The sequence below is a fragment of the Entelurus aequoreus genome, linkage group LG22 (assembly GCF_033978785.1).
Source record: "Entelurus aequoreus isolate RoL-2023_Sb linkage group LG22, RoL_Eaeq_v1.1, whole genome shotgun sequence".
NCBI classification, from domain to species: domain Eukaryota; kingdom Metazoa; phylum Chordata; class Actinopteri; order Syngnathiformes; family Syngnathidae; genus Entelurus; species Entelurus aequoreus.
The window spans coordinates 22560013-22584570 of NC_084752.1; the positions used below are offsets into that span (position 1 = coordinate 22560013).

The following is a 24558-nucleotide window of genomic DNA, read 5'->3' on the forward strand; positions in this document are numbered from 1 at the left end:
TTGCTGTGTATTGTTTTGTTGGATTGATTAATGAAAAAAAAAAAAAAAAATAATAATAATAATAATAATAAATAAAAATAAAATAAAATAAAAACATCGATTTTTTAAAAATGAGAATCGATTCTGACTTGCACAACGTGTGAATCGCGTGCCAATCAGCAGTGTTCAAACGCTGATTAAGAAGTGGAAAATGAGGGATTCAGGTAGACCAGCAAAGATTTCAGCCACAACAGCCAGGAAAATTGTTCGAGATGCAAAGAAAAATCCACAAATAACTTCAGCTGAAATAAAGGACTCTCTGAAAAATTGTGGTGTGGCTGTTTCAAGATGCACAATAAGGAGGCACTTGAAGAAAAATGGGCTGCATGGTCGAATCGCCAGAAGAAAGCCATTGCTGCGCAAATGCCACAAAGTATCCCGCTTACATTACGCCAAACAGCACAGAGACAAGCCTCAAAACTTCTGGAACAAAGTAACTTGGAGTGATGAGACCAAAATTGAACTTTTTGGCCACTCAACCATGCAGCTTTTATAATTGTAAAGGACAATGTTTTATCAACTGATTGCAATAATGTAAATTTGTTTTAACTATTAAATGAACCAAAAATACGACTTATTTTATCTTTGTGAAAATATTGGACACAGTGTGTTGTCAAGCTTATGAGATGTGATGCAAGTGTAAGCCACTGTGACACTATTGTTCTTTTTTTACATTTTTTTATAAATGTCTAATGATAATGTCAATGAGGGATTTTTAATCACTGCTATGTTGAAATTGTAACTAATATTGATACTGTTGATGATAATATTCATTTTTGTTTCATTACTTTTGGTTTGTTCTGTGTCGTGTTTGTCTTCTCTCAATTGCTCTGTTTATTGCAGTTCTGAGTGTTGCTGGGTCGGGTTTGGTTTTGGAATTGGATTGCATTGTTATGATATTGCTGTGTATTGTTTTGTTGGATTGATTAATGAAAAAAAATAAAAATAATAATAATAATAATAATAATAATAATAAAAAATAAAAATAAAATAAAATAAAAACATCGATTTTTTAAAAATGAGAATCGATTCTGACTCGCACAACGTGAGAATCGCGTGCCAATCAGCAGTGTTAAAACGCTGATTAAGAAGTGGAAAATGAGGGATTCAGGTAGACCAGCAAAGATTTCAGCCTCAACAGCCAGGAAAATTGTTCGAGATGCAAAGAAAAATCCAAAAATAACTTCAGCTGAAATACAGGACTCTCTGAAAAATTGTGGTGTGGCTGTTTCAAGATGCACAATAAGGAGGCACTTGAAGAAAAATGGGCTGCATGGTCGAATCGCCAGAAGAAAGCCATTTCTACGCAAATGCCACAAAGTATCCCGCTTACATTACCCCAAACAGCACAGAGACAAGCCTCAAAACTTCTGGAACAAAGTAACTTGGAGTGATGAGACCAAAATTGAACTTTTTGACAAGCCTGACAAAAATGATGTGCCGGTGTTGTGCCGGATAATGCACCCCCGGCGTAGAATGCACCCCCTGACGGGAGTGTTATATCAACTAACGGCCACACTTAAACTTTCCACGTGCAAGATTGAATCTATTTAAAAAAGTTATTTAATAAGAAGCCAAAAGTGCAAAAACAATAATGTTCGTGTTGGAGGAGTTGTGAATGAATGAAATATGAAATCCGTGCTGCAGTCTGCAGGTGTACCTAATGTTGTGGCCCAGCAACGACTGCAGCACGGATTTCATATTTCATTCATTCACAACTCCTCCAACACGAACATTATTGTTTTTGCACTTTTGGCTTCTTATTAAATAACTTTTTAAAATAGCTTCAATCTTGCACGTGGAAACTTTAAGTGTGGCCTTTAGTTGATATAACACTACCTCAGGGGGTGCATTCTACGCCGGGGGTGCATTATCCGGCACAACACCGGGCCAGATTTGGCCCCCGGGCCTTGAGTGTGACACATGTGCTTTAGGAATAATGAACCCAAAAAGTGAATCCAAATAAAATGTAATAAAAATAAAAACAACGCAATATAGAAGTCAATAGAGGTAGAGTTTTCAAATATTCTTCTGCCAATCAGGACGAGTCTTAAAGGGACAACTTATGCCAGCATCTTCTAAAAATGCGTCAAAAGGCAACTTGGTCGTGACGTCACCGCAGCGCACATGACACCCGCTGTGTGATCGTCTCTGAGGCGTGTTTGGAGTCAAGGCTCTCCCCCAAGTTACTAATGACAAAAAGTTTACCGGTGCTTTTTTTTACCCCGACGTCACTCGTCATGCTGGACCAGTCTGGTGGTGGGCCACACCGCGGCCGTGTCAGCGCAGAGATCCGACCCAAAGCGACTAAAAGCCGGGCGGTGCGGCCAGAAGCCCCGGTGATGGAGAGGAGCACCAGAAAGAAAGTGATTGAGATTGGTGGATTTACTTTATCCACTAGGAAATTTCTAGTGGCTTTGGACATACTTTGCCTCGTCCTTGGTAAATATTAATTTGTATTCATTTGTATTTGTTTTACCATGAATTGATTAACGTGGACCCCGACTTAAAGAAGTTGAACAACTTATTCGGGTGTTACCATTTAGTGGTCAATTGTACGGAATATGTACTGTACTGTGCAATCCACTAATAAAAGTTTCAATCAATCAATCAAATTCACCCTAGTAAACTAATATAATGAAATAATCAACCATATCACATTATTTTGTTTAATGTTTTCTTAAAATTAGTTTATGGACAAAGTATTGTACTAATACAAGTTTCAATCAATCAATCACATTCACTCTAGTGAACTAATATAATGAAATAATCAACCATATCACATTATTTTGTTTAATGTTTTCTTAAATTTAGTTTATGGACAGTGTATTTTTGCTCATCATTTTTAGATTTAGTGTCATGTTTTCACCCAAGCACTACAAAAATATTCACAAAACTGCAAATGGTAACAATTAATATTTAACAGTGCTACACTGATGTAAATATACCAAAAAAAAACAACACATACTTTTACTAGGTTATATTGTGTGGACATGCACACATGCAATAGAAAGTTAAAATTGATAATAATGTCAACATAACTTAACACACCTCTGTGCAAGTGTATACATCTTCATAGAATATCTGTGAAAAGTTACTTTTCAAAGAAGTGAAATATTATATGCATTGACCAGAGTGACCAATTTTCAAGAATGTATTTCTTAGTAATTTTGATGATTACAGCTGACAATAAAATAGAAAAAAACAGTTCCAGTAACTCATGAAATGTGATGAATTACCCAAATGTTGAATAATGTAAGGAGTGGTACCTCATCTTACGAGCAAAATTGGTTCTGTGATGGAGCTTTTAACTAAAACACTTGTATCTCAAATCAACATCTCCCTAATTTAAATAAATTTAATTGGTGCTTGCCCTCCCTCCAAACAGCACAATGTTAACATGCAACATGCCTTTAAAAACAACTTGTATATATTAAATATTGTATGAAAACAATACGATAGCATGTACTACTTGTACTAATAGTTTATTAAGTAATTTATTAATAATGCGCAGCATTTAACTTGGATTCCAGGTACTTCTGCGTCAAACACACCATCAGCAGCTTATCCATATTTTCATGGATAAAATGTCTGTCGTTTGGATATTATTGTAACATTCTTGGCTGCTTGAGTATGGTGCAGGCGAGCAGTGATACGCTCAAATTGCTTAGCCAAGTTGGCGACACGCTCAGTCAGGTTTTTAATGATTCATTTTTTTAATTCAATGAATCCACTTGTTTCTTTTTCTCGGCACTGTCCTTCACACTCACTTTCTTCCTGGCCATAGTTGGACAAACAAAGCTATGTCAGTAAGTAAGGGAATACATTTTGTTTATATGGCACCTCTCACAGAGTAAGCTCGCTAAGTGCATCACATGGTTAAAATACAAACGGTACACTCAAAATAAGCACACACAAGCTAATGCTAGTGAGTAAAACTAATAGGGATGCTTGTAACCGAATTTTTAGCTAACAATTCTCTGAGCTCTTATCTCAAAACACTATTAAGTTGATGTACTGATTCACGTTTTAAACAGTAAAAACAAAAACATACTTTACGCTTTTAACTGGTTATTTTACTCAGAATTTAACTTTTGAGTCTCGTGATGTCCCGATACCAATATTATGGTACCTGTACTGGTGGCACCAAAATGTATTTCGACACGTTTCGGTACTTTTCTAAATAAAGGGGACCACAAAAAATGGCATTATTGGCTTTATTTTGACAAAAAGTCTCAGGGTACATTAAACATATGTTTCTTATTGCAATTGAGTCCCTAAATAAAATAGTGAACATACTAGATAACTTGTCTTTTAGTAGTAAGTAAGCAAACAAAGGCTCCTAATTTAGCTGCTGACATATGTAGTAACATATTGTGTCATTTCTCATTCTATTATTTTGTCAACATTATTAAGGACAAGTGGTAGAAAATGAATTATTAATCTACTTGTTCAGTTACTGTTAATATCTGCTTACTTTCTCTTTTAACATGTTCTATCTACACTTCTGTTCAAATGTAATAATCACTTATTCTTCTGTTGTTTGATACTTTACATTAGTTTTGGCAGTTACAGGATCATACATTGGTCGTATTCAAAGTCCTCATGTGTCCAGGGACATATTTCCTGAGTTTATAAACATAATACAAATTTTAAAACGAAAGATGATGTTGTGATGCCAAAAAATATTGATGTAATCATAGTAGTATCGACTAGACACGCTCCTGTACTTGGTATCATTACAGTGGATGTTAGGTGTGATCCACCAATGGCGTTTGTTTACATTGTGACGCCGGTGAGCTACGGTGTGTAGTGAAGCATGTTTAGTTATTCCTCGTCCTGCAGGGATGATACTTGTAAGAAACATACTTTATTTGTCGCCACAGAGGCGAGGATTAGTGATTTAGAAGTAGCTAAAATACTGCAGACCGTGGATGGACGTTAGCCGCTAGCTAGCGAGCCATGTCTTAAAGCACTTCTTCCTGAGGGCGTTTCAGTGTTATAACTTCACCTTTATTGTTAGTTTTTAAGCCAAAATGCGTCCGTTCTCCCTTTTCTGTCTACACACTGTGTCTGCCTGTAGGTACTCCGTGATTGTGCGCTGCCGAACATGCTTGTCTGCTCGTAAACCAGCAATGACACGACGTGACAACAACAGGGCGGACGTGGGGGGACCGGTACTTTTTAGAGGCGGTATAGTACGGAATATGATTCATTAGTATCGCGGTACTATACTAATACCGGTATACCGTACAACCCTTCTTAAGTCAAAAATATTTAAATTTTTTTGCAATGCACCTGTAGGTTGTGCTTAATGCAGTGTCTGCTGAATGTCCATTTCTAACAGTATCAATTGTACGTCATTTGGGGCTCTTTGAAAGAATTCACACTGGAGTGATTACCAAGGCTACTTTATAACATACACGCACTTTTTAAAGTATTCATTTTGGAATCGGGCTTTGGGGGTTGACTTTCTCCAGGTTGATATTTTAGATTTGGTGTCTTCAGAAAAGTTTTCAGGTTATTTTATTATTATCCCCCCCCCCCCCCCCCCCCTTTTCTACTCTGCACATGTGTGACTTTTGTTTCCCTACCAAAACATGCACTCCAAAGCTCTCCTGCCAGCTGGATTGTGCATTGCCTTGGGAATTCTACTGTTTCCATGGCAACCCCTAGTTCTCAGGGTAGAGCAGAGTCGATGGGGAATCGGGGGAATTGTATTTTTCTATAAATAATATGCACGGTCCCCAGCGCGTGTGCGTGTTTGCGTGGTAGCTGTCCCTCTCTCCCATGGTCAAAGTATGCAGTAGGTGACAGGAAGAATGATGTAATGACGGCTAACGTGCCCACACACTGGTTGGATGACGAGGTCGTGTGTTTTAACACCAGACTGGACGTGATGAGGATAGAACGACGTGCATTTTTGCAGACATGTGATAAGAGTCCAAGCTTAATAGAGGCATACAATAAAAAGGTATTGGGGTAATTACTGTTGTTGTTTATGGGGGGGGGGAAAGGGGGTGGGGGGGTTGGGGGGGGGGGGGGGCTTGGGAAGCGTGTACAGCGAGACAAACAGGCAGTGTCAGGCTGCTTCAGGCTCCAGCATTCACGCTTTGTTTTCTAGGGACGAGTTGAGATGAAGTCACAAACAAAAACCTCCTTTCTCTCCTTTTTCTCCAACTTGTGCAGACTGCAACCTATTTCCATTTTAACTTGTCCACTTCACAGTCTCTCGATTGCGCGTATGTTCGCTCAGGAAACGGGAGCATTCTGGCGAGTTCCTTCAATCCCGGTGGAGCCATGCATGCAGTGACCTTCACATTCCTCTCAATGGTCCAATGGCTTAGTTTCTCCAGAGAAAAACTCTGGGCCGCCAACATTATCATACTGTAAAACTACGAGTTTGACCTTTTGTCAGTTCCTCATTACGGTACATTCTCTGTCTCCTGCTCATTCGTCACAGGAGAAGACCTTATTACTGCTACCTGATCAAGGGGATTGCTTAAAAAGTAAAATATGTCCATGTCCAACTGTCACCTAATTGTAGAAACTCTTTTGGTCAAATGACCTTAAAGGACCCGTAGCGTCCAGATGATTGACATTTTACTAACAAGTTCTCTTTATGTATTTTTTTCTCTGGAAAATGAATCTGGCAATCATATCACATAATATAATTTTTTTTTGGAGTAATCGGTAGATAACTAACCTATACATGGAACTAGGGATGTATACCGTGAACTAGTGTTTTCCCGATACCAAAATGTATTTCGATACTTTTCGGTACTTTTCGGTACTTTTCGGTACTTTTCGACACTTTTCTAAATAAAGGACCACAAAAAATGGCATTATTGGCTTTATTTTAACAAAAAATCTTACGGTACATTAAACATATGTTTCTTATTGCAAGTTTGTCCTTAAATAAAATAGTGAACATACAAGACAACAAATATATATCTGCCATCTAATAAAAAAGTTAAAGTTAAAGTACCAATGATTGTCACACACACACTAGCCAACGTTTTGTTCTTCTTTGTGGGTCAACACTTCCTGCTTCCTGCTAAATTGCAACTTGTGATTGGATACTCACTTTGGAATGACAAGTGAGTATCCAATCACAGTCTCGTTAACATCAGGCTACCTAGATAGGCTACTGTCAACAACTTGTGATCTGATTGGCTATGGCAACTGTATGCCTCCGTTCACTTACAGTGCACGGAGGCCCGCATTGTTGATTCCGAAGGCCAGGGGCAGATTTGGTACAGCATGGCAACATAAGCTAGCTGAATTCTGATTGGATACAAACTAAAACTAAAAACAACAGCACTGGAAGGAGCATAATATGACATGAAGAGAATATGAATAATTTGTAGCTGAGATAGGCTCCAGCGCCCCCCGCGAACCCGAAGGGAATAAGCTGTAGAAAATGGATGGATGGATGGAAAAGTAAATAAAAAAATACTTTTATCTTTAATTGTGATCATGATTTCTGGTTATGTTAGGCCAGCAGAGAAGGGCATGCTGGCCCTGACGCCACACCACTGTTCAAATGCATTCGTCACATCTGTAATAATTTTTAACTCGACGGCAAATGTTCAGAAATTATCAACAGATAGGGTTTCCCTGCAAAAAATGTTTTAGAATTTCGTCAAATGCACATAAAAAAAGCCAACAAAAGAATAAATGGTTATTGCATTACAACGTATCACAGTAATCACATTCTTTTATTAGGTTAAATTTGCAAATGTTGGGTGTGGGGGATCTAGGTCATAACTCACTCATTAAAACAATATCTAGACAGAAAATTACATTTGGTGTACAAAACCCAAAACCAGTGAAGTTGGCACGTTGTGTAAATCGTAAATAAAAACAGAATGCGATGTTTTGAAAATCATTTTCAACTTATATTCAATTGAATACAATGCAAAGATAAGATATTTAATGTTCGAACTGAGAAACGTAATTTTTTTTTGCAAATAATCATTAACTTAGAATTTAATGGCAGCAACACATTGCAGACAAGTTGGCACAGGGGCATTTTTACCACTGTGTTACATGGCCTTTCCTTTTAACAACACTCAGTAAACGTTCGGGAACTGAGGAGAGTGGAATGATAATTTTTTTTTTTTTGGCGACAACCAGGAGTCACAATAAGTTAACCTTCATGACGCAGTGAATTGAATGTCAGCGGTTACTTATTAATATGCTTCTGCCTTGGAAACTTTATTTATGTAAGTAATATGCAATTATAATTGTGTGAATGCTCCAAAGCATTCACACATATGGTTGTCTACACCAAAATTCATCTATTTATTAAACTTCTTCTTCTTCTCCAGATTTTGGCGCACTCTACCTTCCACATTTTTCACCCGATTCAAACCATTCCAACTTCAAACTGTTCAGCCTATTTGGGAATCGCGGGCTTTCCCTTCACAAATTCCAAAAATTTCCCAGATTTCCCAGAATTCCAGGTTTTTCGGGACATTTTTCCCATTCAAAATGAATTGGCCATTTTTCAAACTTCCACCATTTCCACATTTTTCAACCTATTCAAAACATTCCACCTTCAACACATTCCATCATCCAAGTAATTTCAACTACTTTTTTTCCATGTTCAAAAAAATTCCAGGATTTTCCAGAATTCCTGGTTTTCTAAAGCCCTATTTCCACCCTTTTTTCTGGCTACTACTCCTTCCACATTTTTCAACCCACTTCAACTCTTCCACCGTCAACATTCCTCTTAATCAGGACAAAAAACAAAGTGTTTTTTTGAACTAGAAAAATTCTCGGTTTTCCCGAAATACCAGGAATTCCGTAATACAATTACTCACTTCAACATTTCTCGACCGATTTGAAAAATTCCAACACCAACCATTTCAACTCATTCAGAACATTCAAGTTGTTAACCATTTTCCAAAAAATTACCACTTTTCCTGAAATTCCCAAATGTTTTGGAAATTCCAATTGAAATCAATGGGACATTCTTCAAAGTTCCAAAAACACCCACATTTTTCATCTGATTCAAACTGTTCCAACTTCAAAGTATTCAGCCTGTTTGGGAATTTTGTGCTCTACTTCAACAATTCTAAAGAAATTCCAGGATTTCAGTTCAACTTCAGCATTGGAGCATTCACACGCAATTCCCTCAGGAATTGCCTCATCTAGTTAATTGATACTTTTTTATAGTGATAAATGTGTTCAGACTGCAATATTGTTCAAGTAGGTAATGTTATTATGAATGTCTAGCCTGTGTGCTGGTGTGTGCTTAGCTGCTGTGTCGCTGCTAGCTCCTAGTAGCCTACAGTCTGGGCTACAATGTTTACCTTTTGTAAATAAATTCACTAATTCAAGGAAATATCAAACTTTTGTGTTTATTGGAGGGAACTTAGATATTCACATGCTGTAAAGCTTTGCACAAGTTAATGCACATTTTAGATGCAAGCCGATTTCATAGGATAATTTTTTTTTTTTGCTGATATCGCACCGATATCCGTTATCACTACCGGATTCGGACATTAATACTATTATCCACTTGGTATTTGGGATCCTAGAAGAACAGGCCTTATCTCTGATATTGCACATATTGGCCCATCTGAGGCACATGAAAATATAGCAAAACTGCGTTTAGGGCATTAGGCACCACAAAAAGAATTCAGCAAAATATATTAATAATAAATAAATACAATTTAAAAAATGAGGATCTGAATGACGCATCCTTCTGTGGACCATGTGACTTGTGTAAATTTTACAAGGTTTTCAGAGGGGTATTGTATTAGGGTAACAGGACTGTGTAAAAAGCCAGACTCACGCCCTAAGCAATAATTTTCACTTAATTGTTGTTTTTTAAGAAAAACAGTAGTTGGGATAAGGAGTCAGGCAAATATGTACAGCATATTTGTATCTAAATTATTGTATTTCATGTTAAAGTGTCATTTTAAGAAGCGGGGATTCATGTTTTTCCTGTGCATCTCTCAAAGTTGATGTGTGTCTGAAGTAGTGTTGTCCCGATACCAATATTTTAGTTCCGGTATCAAAATGATTTCGATACTTTTCGGTACTTTTCTAAAAAAAAGGGTACCACAAAAAATTGCATTATTGGCTTTATTTTAACAAAAAATCTTAGGGTACATTAATGCAAGTGTGTCCTTAAATAAAATAGTGAACATACAAGACAACTTGTCTTTTAGTAGTAAGTAAACAAACAAAGGCTCCTAATTTAGTCTGCTGACATGCAGTAACATATTGTGTCATTTATCATTCTATTATTTTGTCAAAACTATTAAGGACAAGTTGTAGAAAATGAATTATTAATCTACTTGTTCATTTACTGTTAATATCTTTTTTAACATGTTTTAGCTACACTTTTGTTAAAATGTAATAATCACTTATTCTTCTGTTGTTTGATACTTTACATTAGTTTTGGATGACCGGTACTTTTCAGAGGCAGTATAGTCCCGAATATGATTCATTAGTATCGCGGTACTATACTAATACCGGTATACCGTACAACCCTTGTCTGAAGTAAGCCTTAATTCACCCATCCTGAACATGTAGGTCTTGGTCTGAGATGGAATCTACCGAGAAAGTGAAACGATGTTGTATTAACATAAGCATTGATCCTGATGTCGCATATCTCCCCCTTTTAGCTTCCATCCCGTTCTTTATATCTGAGCTGAAGGCAGTGGGTCCTTACAAAAGAGGTTTTATTTGTGGAGACCTCAGCATCGCCTACCCCTACTTGCGCTCTGAGACCATACCAGATGAAGTCCTCATCGCTGCCGGCATCCTCATCACGGGCGTCACGGTGAGTGGTCATCAACATCAATAAACTCCTCAACCTTTTTTAACATGGTGGTTTCGGTCACATGTCCACCTGCAGATCGCTTTAGGGGAGTGTTACCGGCTGCGGTACCTAGGTGTCACCTCCAAGGCTTTTGTCAAGAACAAGTATGTGTCCTGTCTGTACAAGGAGTTGGGCTGCTTCCTGTTTGGCTGCTGTGTTGGCCAATCACTGACAAACATAGCCAAGCTGAGTGTGGGCCGTCTGCGGCCGCACTTCCTGTCGGTGTGTGGGGTCACGTATGCGTCGCTCCAATGCACGGATGGAACATACATAGAACCACTCTGTACCAAAACTGACCGTCGATTGATAGAGGAGGCCAGGTGTGTGTTCCCTATCTATCCATCCATCTGTATATTAATGTATGCATGCATCCTTAGACCCATACATCCATTCATCTATCTATCCATCATCCATGCATCCATCTGTCCATCCATCCACGCATCCATGCATGTATCCATTTACCCACCTACCAACCCCTCCATCTATCCATTCATATGTGTGTCCATGCATCCATCAATCCATTCATCCATCCATTCATCCATTCTTCCATCCATTTATACTTTTTCCACTGAGGGCCACACACGGAAAAATTAAAGAATGCTTGGGCCATTTTGAAATTTTTCATAATCAAACCATAACAAAATATATGGATTATTTTTTTGTCTTTTTTACCTTTAGGGCTCCCGGGGACCATAAAGGGTCTAAGTCATTAAAATGTTTTTTTGTTGTTGTCCTGTCCAGCTTCTCATGCAAATCATATAGTTGATGTAGATGCCCATATCAGATTTACTTTAGTCATTAAAATGTTAAAAACAAGTCAAATTATTATTATTTATTTATTTATTTAACGCTTACAGTAAATCTCTACAGTATATCAACGTCAGGTTGATATAAAGTTAAAAAAAATAAATAAAAGGTTTTATTCCTTTTATGTCAACTACAACTTTGTTTTTTATAATAAAACTGAAATATGCAGTATTTCCCCCACTGCCCAAAACATTCAAAAAGCAATGTTTGATGTGAAGTAATTAGAGCCTTAAAAAGATCAATAATGCAGGACACCATTGATTTTAATTCATTAATATTTTTGAGTAATCACAGTGAAAAGATAAATAAAATCCCATTAAATGTATTTGGGATCCAAAAGGTGCCCCACTCATAAAGTGATACATTTTTCTTAGTTTTTTTTTAACTTTCAACACTTAAGTTACGAGATCAACTTTAGATGTATCTGTCGATTTTAAGTTTGAACTATTATTTTGTGTTTTATGCTCTTTTGTCAAATAAAATGTTGATGTTTTTGTATGGCAACCACACAATATATGCAATATTTTCCACATAAAACATTTTAAAGTGAAATATTTGAAGTAATTGGAGTTTTGAATAGGTCAATAATTCATTATAACATAGTTTTTTTTTTTTTTACAATGGCAAAAAAAGAAAAAAAAACAGCTTTGTGTCAACATTGCAACTTTTTCTAGTTAGATTTCACCTCATTCCACTTTTTTAATGTTTTTTGGAATTTTTGAAATAGCATTTCCAGAATGTGTGGCGGGCCGGTAAACAATTAGCTGCGGGCCGCAAATGGCCCCCGGGCCGCACTTTGGACACACCTGACTTACGGTATACTTTCTATACCAGTGGTTCTTAACCTTGTTGGAGGTACCGAACCCCACCAGTTTCAGATGCGCATTCACCGAACCCTTCTTTAGTGAAAAATAAGATGTTTTTTTTTTCAAATTCAAGACAAAGTTATGTTTTTTTACTGGTGCACAAAATGAACCGTGCATGAACATCACCTTGTTCAAAGAACAAAACCAACACTGTGCATGAACTCACAGCAAATTGCTTTACTGTTTTTATCCAGTGCTTTCATGCTTTTTTTCTATTTGTATCTACGTTTCTGTTTTATCTAGTGTGTATCTAGTGTGTCATGATTTCATTTCTATTTTAATTTTGTATTATATATTCTTACCTTCTATTTTTTTTTTTATACTTTGTAGTACTTTGAGATTTTAACAAATGTAAATTGCGTTACAAATTTACATTTACATTATTATTATTTTATTAAATTACACACCTGCAAATCAGATGGAAAATTAGAGGGAACATTGTTCGGGGGTATCCATAATACGCCAATAGGGAGAAGTTTTTATTTACACGATGAGTCGGGTGTGTCTTGACCTCCGCGGCAGAGGCTCCGCCGAACCCCTGAGGCTGACTCACCGAACCCCTAGGGTTCGATCGAACCCAGGTTAAGAACCACTGTTCTATACATACATACCTTCATCCACAGTCGTGTGGTCCCGATACCAATATTTTCATACCGGTAGCAAAATTATTTTGATACTTTTCGGTACTTTTCGGTACTTTTCTGAATAAAGGGAACCACAAAAAATTGCATTATTGGCTTTATTTTAACAAAAAAACGTACGGTACATTAAACATATGTTTCTTATTGCAAGTTTGTCCTTAAATAAAATAGTGAACATACAAGACTATGTGTCTTTTAGTAGTAAGTAAGCAAACAAAGACTCCTAATTAGTCTGCTGATGTATGCAGTAACATATTGTGTCATTTTCCATTCTATTATTGTGTCAAAATTATCAAGGACAAGTTATAGAAAATTAATTATTAATCTACTTGTTCATTGAATGTTAATATCTGCTTACTTTCTCTTTTAACATGTTCTATCTACACTTCTGTTAAAATGTAATAATCATTTAATCTTCTGTTTTTTGATACTTTACATTAGTTTTGAATGATACCACCAATTTGGGTATCAATCAGATACCAAGTCGTTACAGGATCATACATTGGTCATATTCAAAGTCCTCATGTGTCCAGAGACATATTTCCTGAGTTTAAAACATAATATACATTTTAAAAAAACGAAAGAAGATGTCGTGGTGCCAAAAAATATCGATGTAAACATAGTAGTATCGACTACATACGCTACTGTACTTGGTATCATTACAGGTGGACCGGTACTTTATCTCGATACTAATTCATCATATTTGGTACTATACTAATACATACATTCATCCACAGTATAAAAAATGCTTATTAAACTGACGTCTTTTCCACTCTACTTTTTAGGAAGTCCTTCTTCTCTGGCCACGCTTCATTTGCTATGTACACAATGCTCTATTTAGCCGTAAGTATAGCAGCATTTTCTACCTCTATTACAGTACTTTGCTTCCATTTTCCAATTACCACCCCTTTATAGTGAGAAGCGCATAGAAAAAGACGGGAGACACAGAGCTCTCACCAGTCCAGTGAGCAGCATAAAAGCAAAAGAATGAGAAAATGGACGGGGGCAAAGAGAAATCTGAAAGCAGAAATGAAAAACACAGAGGTCGCTTTGTTTCTCTGTGGGAGGGGTGTGACCTCAACTCGCTGCCTCACTGCTCTCCTCTATTGTTTAGGGGGGATTGAGAGGGATGGGCTGCATTTCTATGTGCTCATGGAGGACTGTCTTTGAGCATGTCAGCCGTGTAAGAACAGAATTTATGCTGCTACGAAGGGCATGGAAGAAACATTAGGAAGGCTATATCTCTTAATGAGGATCCCCACAATTAAACAGATCTCATTTGAAACGTTTTCCACCTCAAAGAAAAGCACAAAATTAGACAAATAAATATGGTAAAGTTTAGTGAGGTTCAGTGAAGTTTAGTGAGGTCGGGGCCAGCTTCGGCTGATGATCTAACTTGACTATCTGGAGCAAGGGTGTCCTAAGTAGAAGTCGTAACAAGGGTTCTGTGGGTAAACCTGCAGAGGGATCATTACCGAGACGTGCACCATATCCGATTTCCGGCAAGGGCAAGCAGTGGCACGGCAAGTTCTGTCTTCTGTGCTCCTGTTCGGCATCTTGAAACATCCTTCCGATACACCCGCTGTACGCAAGGGGCCTCGGGTATTCAGATAGCCTCACTCGCTATTTGAATACTTTGACCGTGTCCCTCACGGTTCCCTGTCGGGGGTGCTCCAAAAGTTTGAGATTGATGGCATGGTACTACGTGCTATGTAGAAGGAGCCTGGTTGGCATTGCCAGCAGTAAGTTGAGCATGTTTACTATAAATTTGTACCTCCGTCAAGTCAAGTCAATCAATCAATCAATCAATCAATCAATCAATCAATCAATGTTTATTTCTATAGCCCTAAATCTCAAGTGTCTCAAAGGGCTGCACAAGCCACAACGACATCATTGGTACAGAGCCCACATAAGGGCAAGGCAAACTCACGCCAGTGGGACGTCGGTGTGAATGACTATGAGAAACCTTGGAGAGGACCGCATATGTGTGTAACCCCCCCCCCCCCCTCTAGGAGAGACCAAAAAGCAATAGATGTCGAGTGGGTCTGACATAATATTGTGAAAGTCCAGTCCATAGTGGATCTAACATATTAGTGAAAGTCCAGTCCATAGTGGATCTAACAAAATAGTGAGAGTCCAGTCCATAGTGGGGCCAGCAGGAAACCATCCCGAGCGGAGACGGGTCAGCAGCGTAGAGATGTCCCCAACCGATGCACAGGCGAGCCGTCCACCCCGGGTCCCGACTCTGGACAGCCAGCACTTCATCCATGGCCACCGGACCTGTGTCCCCCCCCCCTACACAAGCGAGAGGGGGGCAGAAGAGAAAAGAAAAACGGCAGATCAACTGGTTTAAACACGGGTTCTATTTAAAGGCTAGAGTACAAATGTGTTTTAAGATGGGACTAAAATTCTTCTACTGAGGTAGCATCTCTAACTGTTACCGGGAGTAGCCTTTTGTCAATGGTTCTGTTCATAATTGTCCTGGAATTTTGGGCCCAGCCATGGTATTGGGGGTGTCCAGTTAGGGGGCCTGAGGCTCTCATCTCTGCTATTTGCAAATTATGTGGTCCTGATGATCTCATCGAGCTGTGACCTCTTCGGTTCGCAGCTGAGTGTGAAGCTTCTGGGATGAGACTCAGCACCTGTAAATCTGAGGCCATAGTTCTGAGGGTGGATTGCAACCTTCAGGTTGAGGAAAGTCTTGCTCCAGGTGGAGGGGTTCAGGTATCCCGGGATCTTGTTCATGAGTGAGTGAAGGCGAGGGCACAAGTGCGCCAGGCAAATCTGCGCAGCATCTGCAGAAAAGCTGTCGCTGTACTGGACCGTCGTGGTGAAAAAAAGTTGAGTCGAAAGGCAAAGCTCTCGATTTACTGGTCAATCTACATTATCTTCCTGGCCTCACCTACGGTCACAAACTTTGTGGAGTGGCCGAAAGAAAAAGATCACCAGTACAAGCGGGTATGGATTTTTGTCCATTATATGCAAACATAATAGATGTCAGGAAGTGTTGGTGATGAACCCCAACATACAGAGATGGCAGGCATGATGGAGGAAAACATGACTTTTAATGTCAAGAATAAAATGCAGGAAAACAGGAATCAGGAACCAGGAAACAGGCAAACTGGAAACAGCTAACAGGAGCCAGCACACAAGAACCAGGGAACAGCTCACAATACTCCAGCACTGACTGGAGGGCGAAGCAGGTATAAATAGCAGACGGCTGATTGACACTTGGTGTTGCCACGGTGCCAATCAGCCGCAGGTGAGGGGAAACCGTGTTCAGGGAGACAAGCAGGAAACTGAATAAAAATAAGAGCGCTCACAGGAAATAAAACAAACAGGAAAAAAAAACTAAAACATAACCAAACTGTCAGTGACAAGCCTGACAATAGATAAGCACAAGTGACACCTTTGTAACATTTGAGTACATTTGTAATTATTTGCTTTGCTACGTTTTGCAAATAAATAACCAGCTAACTCTTTAGTTATACTTCAAAGTCAGTTATTTTCTTTAAGTTTAAATAATAGAAAATTAAAGAGTTTGTAACATTAGATGTGTTGCGCCTTATTACAGCGCGACAATCATTATTGATATTTAGTTTTTACAATGAGGCTATTAGGGACTGCAACTGGAGTTTGTCCCTGTAGTGTTGCCGTAATTGATGTAGTTTGTCTCTGTCATTTACTGCCTGCTGCAAATCGAGTTAGGACAGTGATAATAATTGACATGAACACAAGGTGACTTTTTTTTATACAATCACAAGCAGGCAAGAATTCGTAGACTGAGACTAATCAACATATAATTGTTTATTGATGGCAATTGACAGCCATATATTTTTGGTGCAGTTTTATCTTCAGGCTCGGCTGACGTGGAAAGGGGCTCGCCTGATAAAGCCTGTGCTGCAGTTCTTCCTGTTTTTGCTGGCCTTCTACACAGGTTTGACCCGCGTCAGTGACAACAAACACCACCCATCTGACGTGGTTGTTGGGTACATACTGGGAGCCCTCACTGCATACTGGGTGGTGAGTTTGGCCCATTTCCGTGTTTTGTTGCTCATGTTAAATGTAGACCTGTTATGCAAAACCACCTTTTCTTACCTATCTTTTTTAGCCCAATTCCTTGTCTTGTTTCCCATGCCAAAAGTACTAAAAAATAATGTCTTGTAAGGCCTACTACATTCTTTTAGCCCAATTCTTTATCTTGGTGTCTATGTTAAATGTGCTAAAACTATGTGTCTTTTTAGGCCTTTTATAACTTTTAAACCCCATTTTCTTGTTTCGTTACCCATGTTAAATGTATTTTAAACCTGTTCATCTTTTTTCAGCCCAATTTCTTGTCTTGTTGTCTATGTTAATTGTGTTAAAATGTGTGTCTTGGCAGGCCTTTGTCTTTGTAGCCCAATTCCTTGTCTTGTTGTCCCTGTTAAATGTGTTAAAATAAGTGTCTTGGCAGGCCTTCTCCATCTCTGTAGCCCAATTCTTTGTCTTGTTTCCCATGCCAAAAGTACTAAAAATTAATGTTTTGTAAGGCCTACTACATTTTTTTAGCCCAATTCTTTATCTTGGTGTTTATGTTAAATGTATTAAAACTATGTGTCTTGTGAGGCCCTCTACTTCTTTTTTGAGCCCGATTCCTTGTCTTGTTGCCTATGTTACATGTGTTCAAAACAGGTGTCTCTACATGCCTTCTTCATCTTTGTAGCCCAATTCCTTGTCTTGTTATCTATGTTGAATGTGTTAAAATGAGTGTCTTGGCATGCCTTCTCCATCTTTGTAGCCCAATTCCTTGTCTTGTTTCCCATGCCAAAAGTACTAAAAACTAATGTCTTGTAAGGCCTACTACATCTTTTTAGCCCAATTCTTTATCTTGGTGTCTATGTTAAATGTGTTAAAACTATGTGTCTTGTGAGGCCCTCTATATCTTTTAAACCCCATTTTCTTGTTTCGTTATCCATGTTAAATGTATTTTAAACCTGTTCATCTTTTTTCAGCCCAATTTCTTGTCTTGTTGTCTATGTTAATTGTGTTAAAATGTGTGTCTTGGCAGGCCTTCGTCTTTGTAGCCCAATTCCTTGTCTTGTTTCCCATGCCAAAAGTACTAAAAACCAATGTCTTGTAAGGCCTACTACATTTTTTTAGCCCAATTCTTTATCTTTGTGTCTATGTTAAATGTGTTAAAACTATGTGTCTTGTGAGGCCCTCTACTTCTTTTTTGAGCCCAATTCCTTGTCTTGTTGCCTATGTTCCTTGTCTTGTTATTTTTGTTGAATGTGTTAAAATGAGTGTCTTGGCATGCCATCTCCATCTTTGTTGCCCAATTCCTTGTCTTGTTTCCCATGCCAAAAGTACTAAAAACTAATGTCTTGTAAGGCCTACTACATTCTTTTAGCCCAATTCTTTATCTTGGTGTCTATGTTACATGTGTTAAAACTATGTGTCTTTTTAGGCCTTTTATAACTTTTAAACCCCATTTTCTTGTTTCGTTATCCATGTTAAATGTATTTTAAACCTGTTCATCTTTTTTCAGCCCAATTTCTTGTCTTGTTGTCTATGTTAATTGTGTTAAAATGTGTGTCTTGGCAGGCCTTCGTCTTTGTAGCCCAATTCCTTGTCTTGTTGTCCCTGTTAAAATGATTGTCACACACACACTAGGTGTGGTGACATTTGTCCTCTGCATTTGACCCATCACCCTTGATCACCCCCTGGGAGGTGAGGGGAGCAGTGGGCAGCAGCAGTGCCATGCCCGGGAATCCTTTTTGGTGATTTAACCCCCAATTCCAACCCTTGATGCTGAGTGCCAAGCAGGGAGGTAATGGGTCCCATTTTTATAGTCTTTGGTATGACTCGGCCGGGGTTTGATCTCACAACCTACCGATCTCAGGGCGGAAACTCTAACCACTAGGCCTTGTCCAAAACAGGTGTCTTGGCAGGCCTTCCATTTCTTTTTAGCCCAATTCCTTGTCTTGTTTCCCATGCCAAATTTGCTAAAACTAATGTGTTGTAAGGCCTACTACATTTGTTTTTAGCCCAATTCTTTATCTTTGTGTCTATGTTACATGTGATAAAACTGTGTGTCTTGTGAGGCCCTATACTTTTTTTTTGAGCCCGATTCCTTGTCTTGTTGCCTACGTTACATGTATTTTCAAAAACAGGTGTCTCGGCATGCCTTGGACTTCATTTTAGCCCAATTCCTTGTCTTGTTATCCATGTTAAATGTGTTAAAACTATGTGTCTTGTGAGGCCCTATAATTTTTTTTTGAGCCCGATTCCTTGTCTTGTTGCCTATGTTACATGTATTTTCAAAAACAGGTGTCTCGGCATGCCTTGCACTTCATTTTAGCCCAATTCCTTGTGTTGTTATCCATGTTAAATGTGTTAAAACTATGGGTCTTGTGAGGCCCTATACTTTTTTTTGAGCCCAATTCCTTGTCTTGTTGCCTATGTTACATGTGTTCAAAACAGGTGTCTCGGCATGCCTTCTTCATCTTTGTAGACCAATTCCTTGTCTTGTTATCTATGTTGAATGTGTTAAAATGAGTGTCTTGGCATGCCTTCTCCATCTTTGTAGCCCAATTCCTTGTCTTGTTTCCCATGCCAAAAGTACTAAAAACTAATGTCTTGTAAGGCCTACTACATTTGTTTTGCCCAATTCTTTATCTTGGTGTCTATGTTAAATGTGTTAAAACTATGTATCTTGTGAGGCCCTTTACTTTTTTATTTAGCTTGATTCCTTAACTTGTTGCCTATGTTACACGTGTTTCAAAAACAGGTGTCTCGGCATGCCTTGCACTTCACTTTAGCCCAATTCTTTGTCTTGTTATCCATGTTAAATGTGTTAAAACTATAGGTCTTGTGAGGGAGGCCCTATACTTTTTTTTGAGCCCGATTCCTTGTCTTGTTGCCAATGTTACATGTGTTCAAAACAAGTGTCTCTGCATGCCTTCTTCATCTTTGTAGCCCAATTCCTTGTCTTGTTATCCATGTTGAATGTGTTAAAATGAGTGTCTTGGCATGCCTTCTCCATCTTTGTAGCCCAATTCCTTGTCTTGTTTCCCATGCCAAAAGTACTAAAAACTAATGTCTTGTAAGGCCTACTACATTTTTTTTGCCCAATTCTTTATCTTGGTGTCTATGTTAAATATGTTAAAACTATGTGTCTTGTGAGGCCCTCTACTTTTTTATTTAGCTTGATTCCTTAACTTGTTGCCTATGTCACACATGTTTCAAAAACAGGTGTCTCGGCATGCCTTGCACTTCACTTTAGCCCAATTCCTTGTCTTGTTATCCATGTTAAATGTGTTAAAACTATAGGTCTTGTGAGGCCCTATACTTTTTTTTGAGCCCGATTCCTTGTCTTGTTGCCAATGTTTCATGTGTTCAAAACAAGTGTCTCTGCATGCCTTCTTCATCTTTGTAGCCCAATTCCTTGTCTTGTTATCCATGTTGAATGTGTTAAAATGAGTGTCTTGGCATGCCTTCTCCATCTTTGTAGCCCAATTCCTTGTCTTGTTTCCCATGCCAAAAGTACTAAAAACTAATGTCTTGTAAGGCCTACTACTATTTGTTTAGCCCAATTCTTTATCTTGGTGTCTATGTTACATGTGTTAAAACTATGTGTCTTGTGAGGCCCTCTACTTCTTTTTTGAGCCCGATTCCTTGTCTTGTTGCCTATGTTACATGTGTTCAAATAGGTGTCTCGGCATGCCTTCTTCATCTTTATAGACCAATTCCTTGTCTTGTTATCTATGTTAAATGTGTTAAAATGAGTGTCTTGGCATGCCTTCTCCATCTTTGTAGCCCAATTTCTTGTCTTGTTTCCCATGCCAAAAGTACTAAAAACTAATGTCTTGTAAGGCCTACTACTATTTGTTTAGCCCAATTCTTTATCTTGGTGTCTATGTTAAATGTGTTAAAACTATGTGTCTTGTGAGGCCCTTTACTTTTTTTTTTTTAGCTTGATTCCTTGTCTTGTTGCCTATGTTACATGTATTTTCAAAAACAGGTGTCTCGGCATGCCTTGCACTTCATTTTATCCCAGTTCCTTGTCTTGTTATCCATGTTAAATGTGTTAAAACTATGTGTCTTGTGAGGCCCTATACTTTTTTTTTAGCCCGATTCCTTTTCTTGTTGCCAATGTTACATGTGTTCAAAACAAGTGTCTCTGCATGCCTTCTTCATCTTTGTAGCCCAATTCCTTGTCTTGTTATCCATGTTGAATGTGTTAAAATGAGTGTCTTGGCATGCCTTCTCCATCATTGTAGCCCAATTCCTTGTCTTGTTTCCCATGCCAAAAGTACTAAAAACTAATGTCTTGTAAGGCCTACTACATTTTTTTTGCCCAATTCTTTATCTTGGTGTCTATGTTAAATGTGTTAAAACTATGTGTCTTGTGAGGCCCTTTACTTTTTTATTTAGCTTGATTCCTTAACTTGTTGCCTATGTTACACGTGTTTCAAAAACAGGTGTCTCTGCATGCCTTGCACTTCACTTTAGCCCAATTCCTTGTCTTGTTATCCATGTTAAATGTGTTAAAACTATGTGTCTTGTGAGGCCCTATACTTTTTTTTTTAGCCTGATTCCTTGTCTTGTTGCCAATGTTACATGTGTTCAAAACAGGTGTCTCTGCATGCCTTCTTCATCTTTGTAGCCCAATTCCTTGTCTTGTTATCCATGTTGAATGTGTTAAAATGAGTGTCTTGGCATGTCTTCTCCATCTTTGTAGCCCAATTCCCTGTCTTGTGTCCCATGCCAAAAGTACTAAAAACTAATGTCTTGTAAGGCCTACTACATTTTGTTTAGCCCAATTCTTTATCTTGGTGTCTATGTTAAATGTGTTAAAACTACCGTAATTTCCGGACAATAAGCCGCACCTGACTATAAGCCGCACCAGATAAATTTAGGGGAAAATACAGATTGCTCCATATATAAGCCGCACCCGACTATAAGCCGCAGGGTTTTGATGTGTAATTAGCGTAGTATATAGGGGTTCCTGCTACCACGGAGGGGATTGTCGGGACAGAGATGACTGTTTGGGAACGCAAAGCGTCCCATTTATTAACAATAAATCTTTCAATCATTCAATCAAACTTTCACATCTTTGACATGGCGAACAGCATTCGTGCAGAGTACAAATAATACAACGGTGCAAAGTAATACAAAGTGCTCGCCTGTACGTTATCAAAATAACCAGCCTACCGGTATATGAAAAGTCAGTCTTTAATCATTGTGTCATCGTCTTCCTCCTGCGTACTAAAACCACCGAAATCCTCTTCGTCGGTGTCGGAGAAGAACAGGCCGTAAATAAGCCGCACCCTTGTATAAGCCGCAGGGACCAGAACGAGGGGAAAAAGTAGCGGCTTATAGTCCGGAAATTACGGTATGTGTCTTGTGAGGCCCTTTACTTTTTATTTTAGCTTGATTCCTTAACTTGTTGCCTATGTCACACGTTTCAAAAACAGGTGTCTCGGCATGCCTTGCACTTCACTTTAGCCCAATTCCTTGTCTTGTTATCCATGTTAAATGTGTTAAAACTATGGGTCTTGTGAGGCCCTATACTTTTTTTTTGAGCCCGATTCCTTGTCTTGTTGCCAATGTTACATGTGTTCAAAACAGGTGTCTCTGCATGCCTTCTTCATCTTTGTAGCCCAATTCCTTGTCTTGTTATCCATGTTGAATGTGTTAAAATGAGTGTCTTGGCATGCCTTCTCCATCTTTGTAGCCCAATTCCTTGTCTTGTTTCCCATGCCAAAAGTACTAAAAACTAATGTCTTGTAAGGCCTACTACATTTTGTTTAGCCCAATTCTTTATCTTGGTGTCTATGTTAAATGTGTTAAAACTAATGTCTTGTAAGGCCTACTACATTTTGTTTAGCCCATTTCTTTATCTTGGTGTCTATGTTAAATGTGTTAAAACTATGTGTCTTGTGAGGCCCTCTACTTCTTTTTTGAGCCCGATTCCTTGTCTTGTTTCCTATGTTACATGTGTTCAAATAGGTGTCTCGGCATGCCTTCTTCATCTTTATAGCCCAATTCCTTGTCTTGTTATCCATGTTGAATGTGTTAAAATGAGTGTCTTGGCATGCCATCTCCATCTTTGTAGCCCAATTCCTTGTCTTGTTTCCCATGCCAAAAGTACTAAAAACTAATGTCTTGTAAGGCCTACTACATTTTTTTTGCCCAATTCTTTATCTTGGTGTCTATGTTACATGTGTTAAAACTAGGTGTCTTGTGAGGCCCTTTACTTTTTGTTTTAGCTTGATTCCTTAACTTGTTGCCTATGTTACACGTGTTTCAAAAACAGGTGTCTCGGCATGCCTTGCACTTCACTTTATCCCAATTCCTTGTCTTGTTATCCATGTTAAATGTGTTAAAACTATGGGTCTTGTGAGGCCCTATACTTTTTTAGCCCAATTCCTTGTCTTGTTGCCTATGTGACATGTGTTCAAAACAGGTGTCTCGGCGTGCCTTCTTCATATTTGTAGAACAATTCCTTGTCTTGTTATCTATGTTGAATGTGTTAAAATTAGTGTCTTGGCATGCCTTCTCCATCTTTGTAGCCCAATTCCTTGTCTTGTTTCCCATGCCAAAAGTACTAAAAACTAATGTCTTGTAAGGCCTACTACTATTTGTTTAGCCCAATTCTTTATCTTGGTGTCTATGTTAAATGTGTTAAAACTATGTGTCTTGTGAGGCCCTCTACTTCTTTTTTGAGCCCGATTCCTTGTCTTGTTTCCTATGTTACATGTGTTCAAAACAGGTGTCTCGGCATGCCTTCTTCATCTTTATAGCCCAATTCGTTGTCTTGTTATCTATGTTAAATGTGTTAAAATGAGTGTCTTGGCATGCCATCTCCATCTTTGTAGCCCAATTCCTTGTCTTGTTTCCCATGCCAAAAGTACTAAAAACTAATGTCTTGTAAGGCCTACTACATTTGTTTAGCCCAATTCTTTATCTTGGTGTCTATGTTAAATGTGTTAAAACTATGTGTCTTGTGAGGCCCTTTACTTTTTTATTTAGCTTGATTCCTTAACTTGTTGCCTATGTTACACATGTTACAAAAACAGGTGTCTCGGCATGCCTTGCACTTCACTTTAGCCCAATTCCTTGTCTTGTTATCCATGTTAAATGTGTTAAAACTATGGGTTTTGTGAGGCCCTATACTTTTTTTTTTAGCCCAATTCCTTGTCTTGTTGCCAATGTTACATGTGTTCAAAACAGGTGTCTCTGCATGCCTTCTTCATCTTTGTAGCCCAATTCCTTGTCTTGTTATCCATGTTGAATGTGTTAAAATGAGTGTCTTGGCATGCCTTCTCCATCTTTGTAGCCCAATTCCTTGTCTTGTTATCCATGTTGAATGTGTTAAAAT

At 38.4% G+C, this 24558-nt stretch overlaps 1 protein-coding gene across 1 annotated transcript in view; it reads left to right on the plus strand.

The window, feature by feature from the left end:
- The first annotated feature begins 2149 nt into the window (after window positions 1-2149).
- LOC133639943 (phospholipid phosphatase 3-like) overlaps window positions 2150-24558 on the plus strand; it is a 35205-nt gene continuing 12796 nt past the window's right edge. The window contains exons 1-5 of the mRNA XM_062033658.1: window positions 2150-2481; window positions 10683-10840; window positions 10916-11199; window positions 13979-14036; window positions 17040-17216. Of these exons, the coding sequence (XP_061889642.1) occupies window positions 2232-2481; window positions 10683-10840; window positions 10916-11199; window positions 13979-14036; window positions 17040-17216 (927 nt within the window). The 5' untranslated portion in view covers window positions 2150-2231. The remainder of the gene's footprint in view (window positions 2482-10682; window positions 10841-10915; window positions 11200-13978; window positions 14037-17039; window positions 17217-24558) is intronic.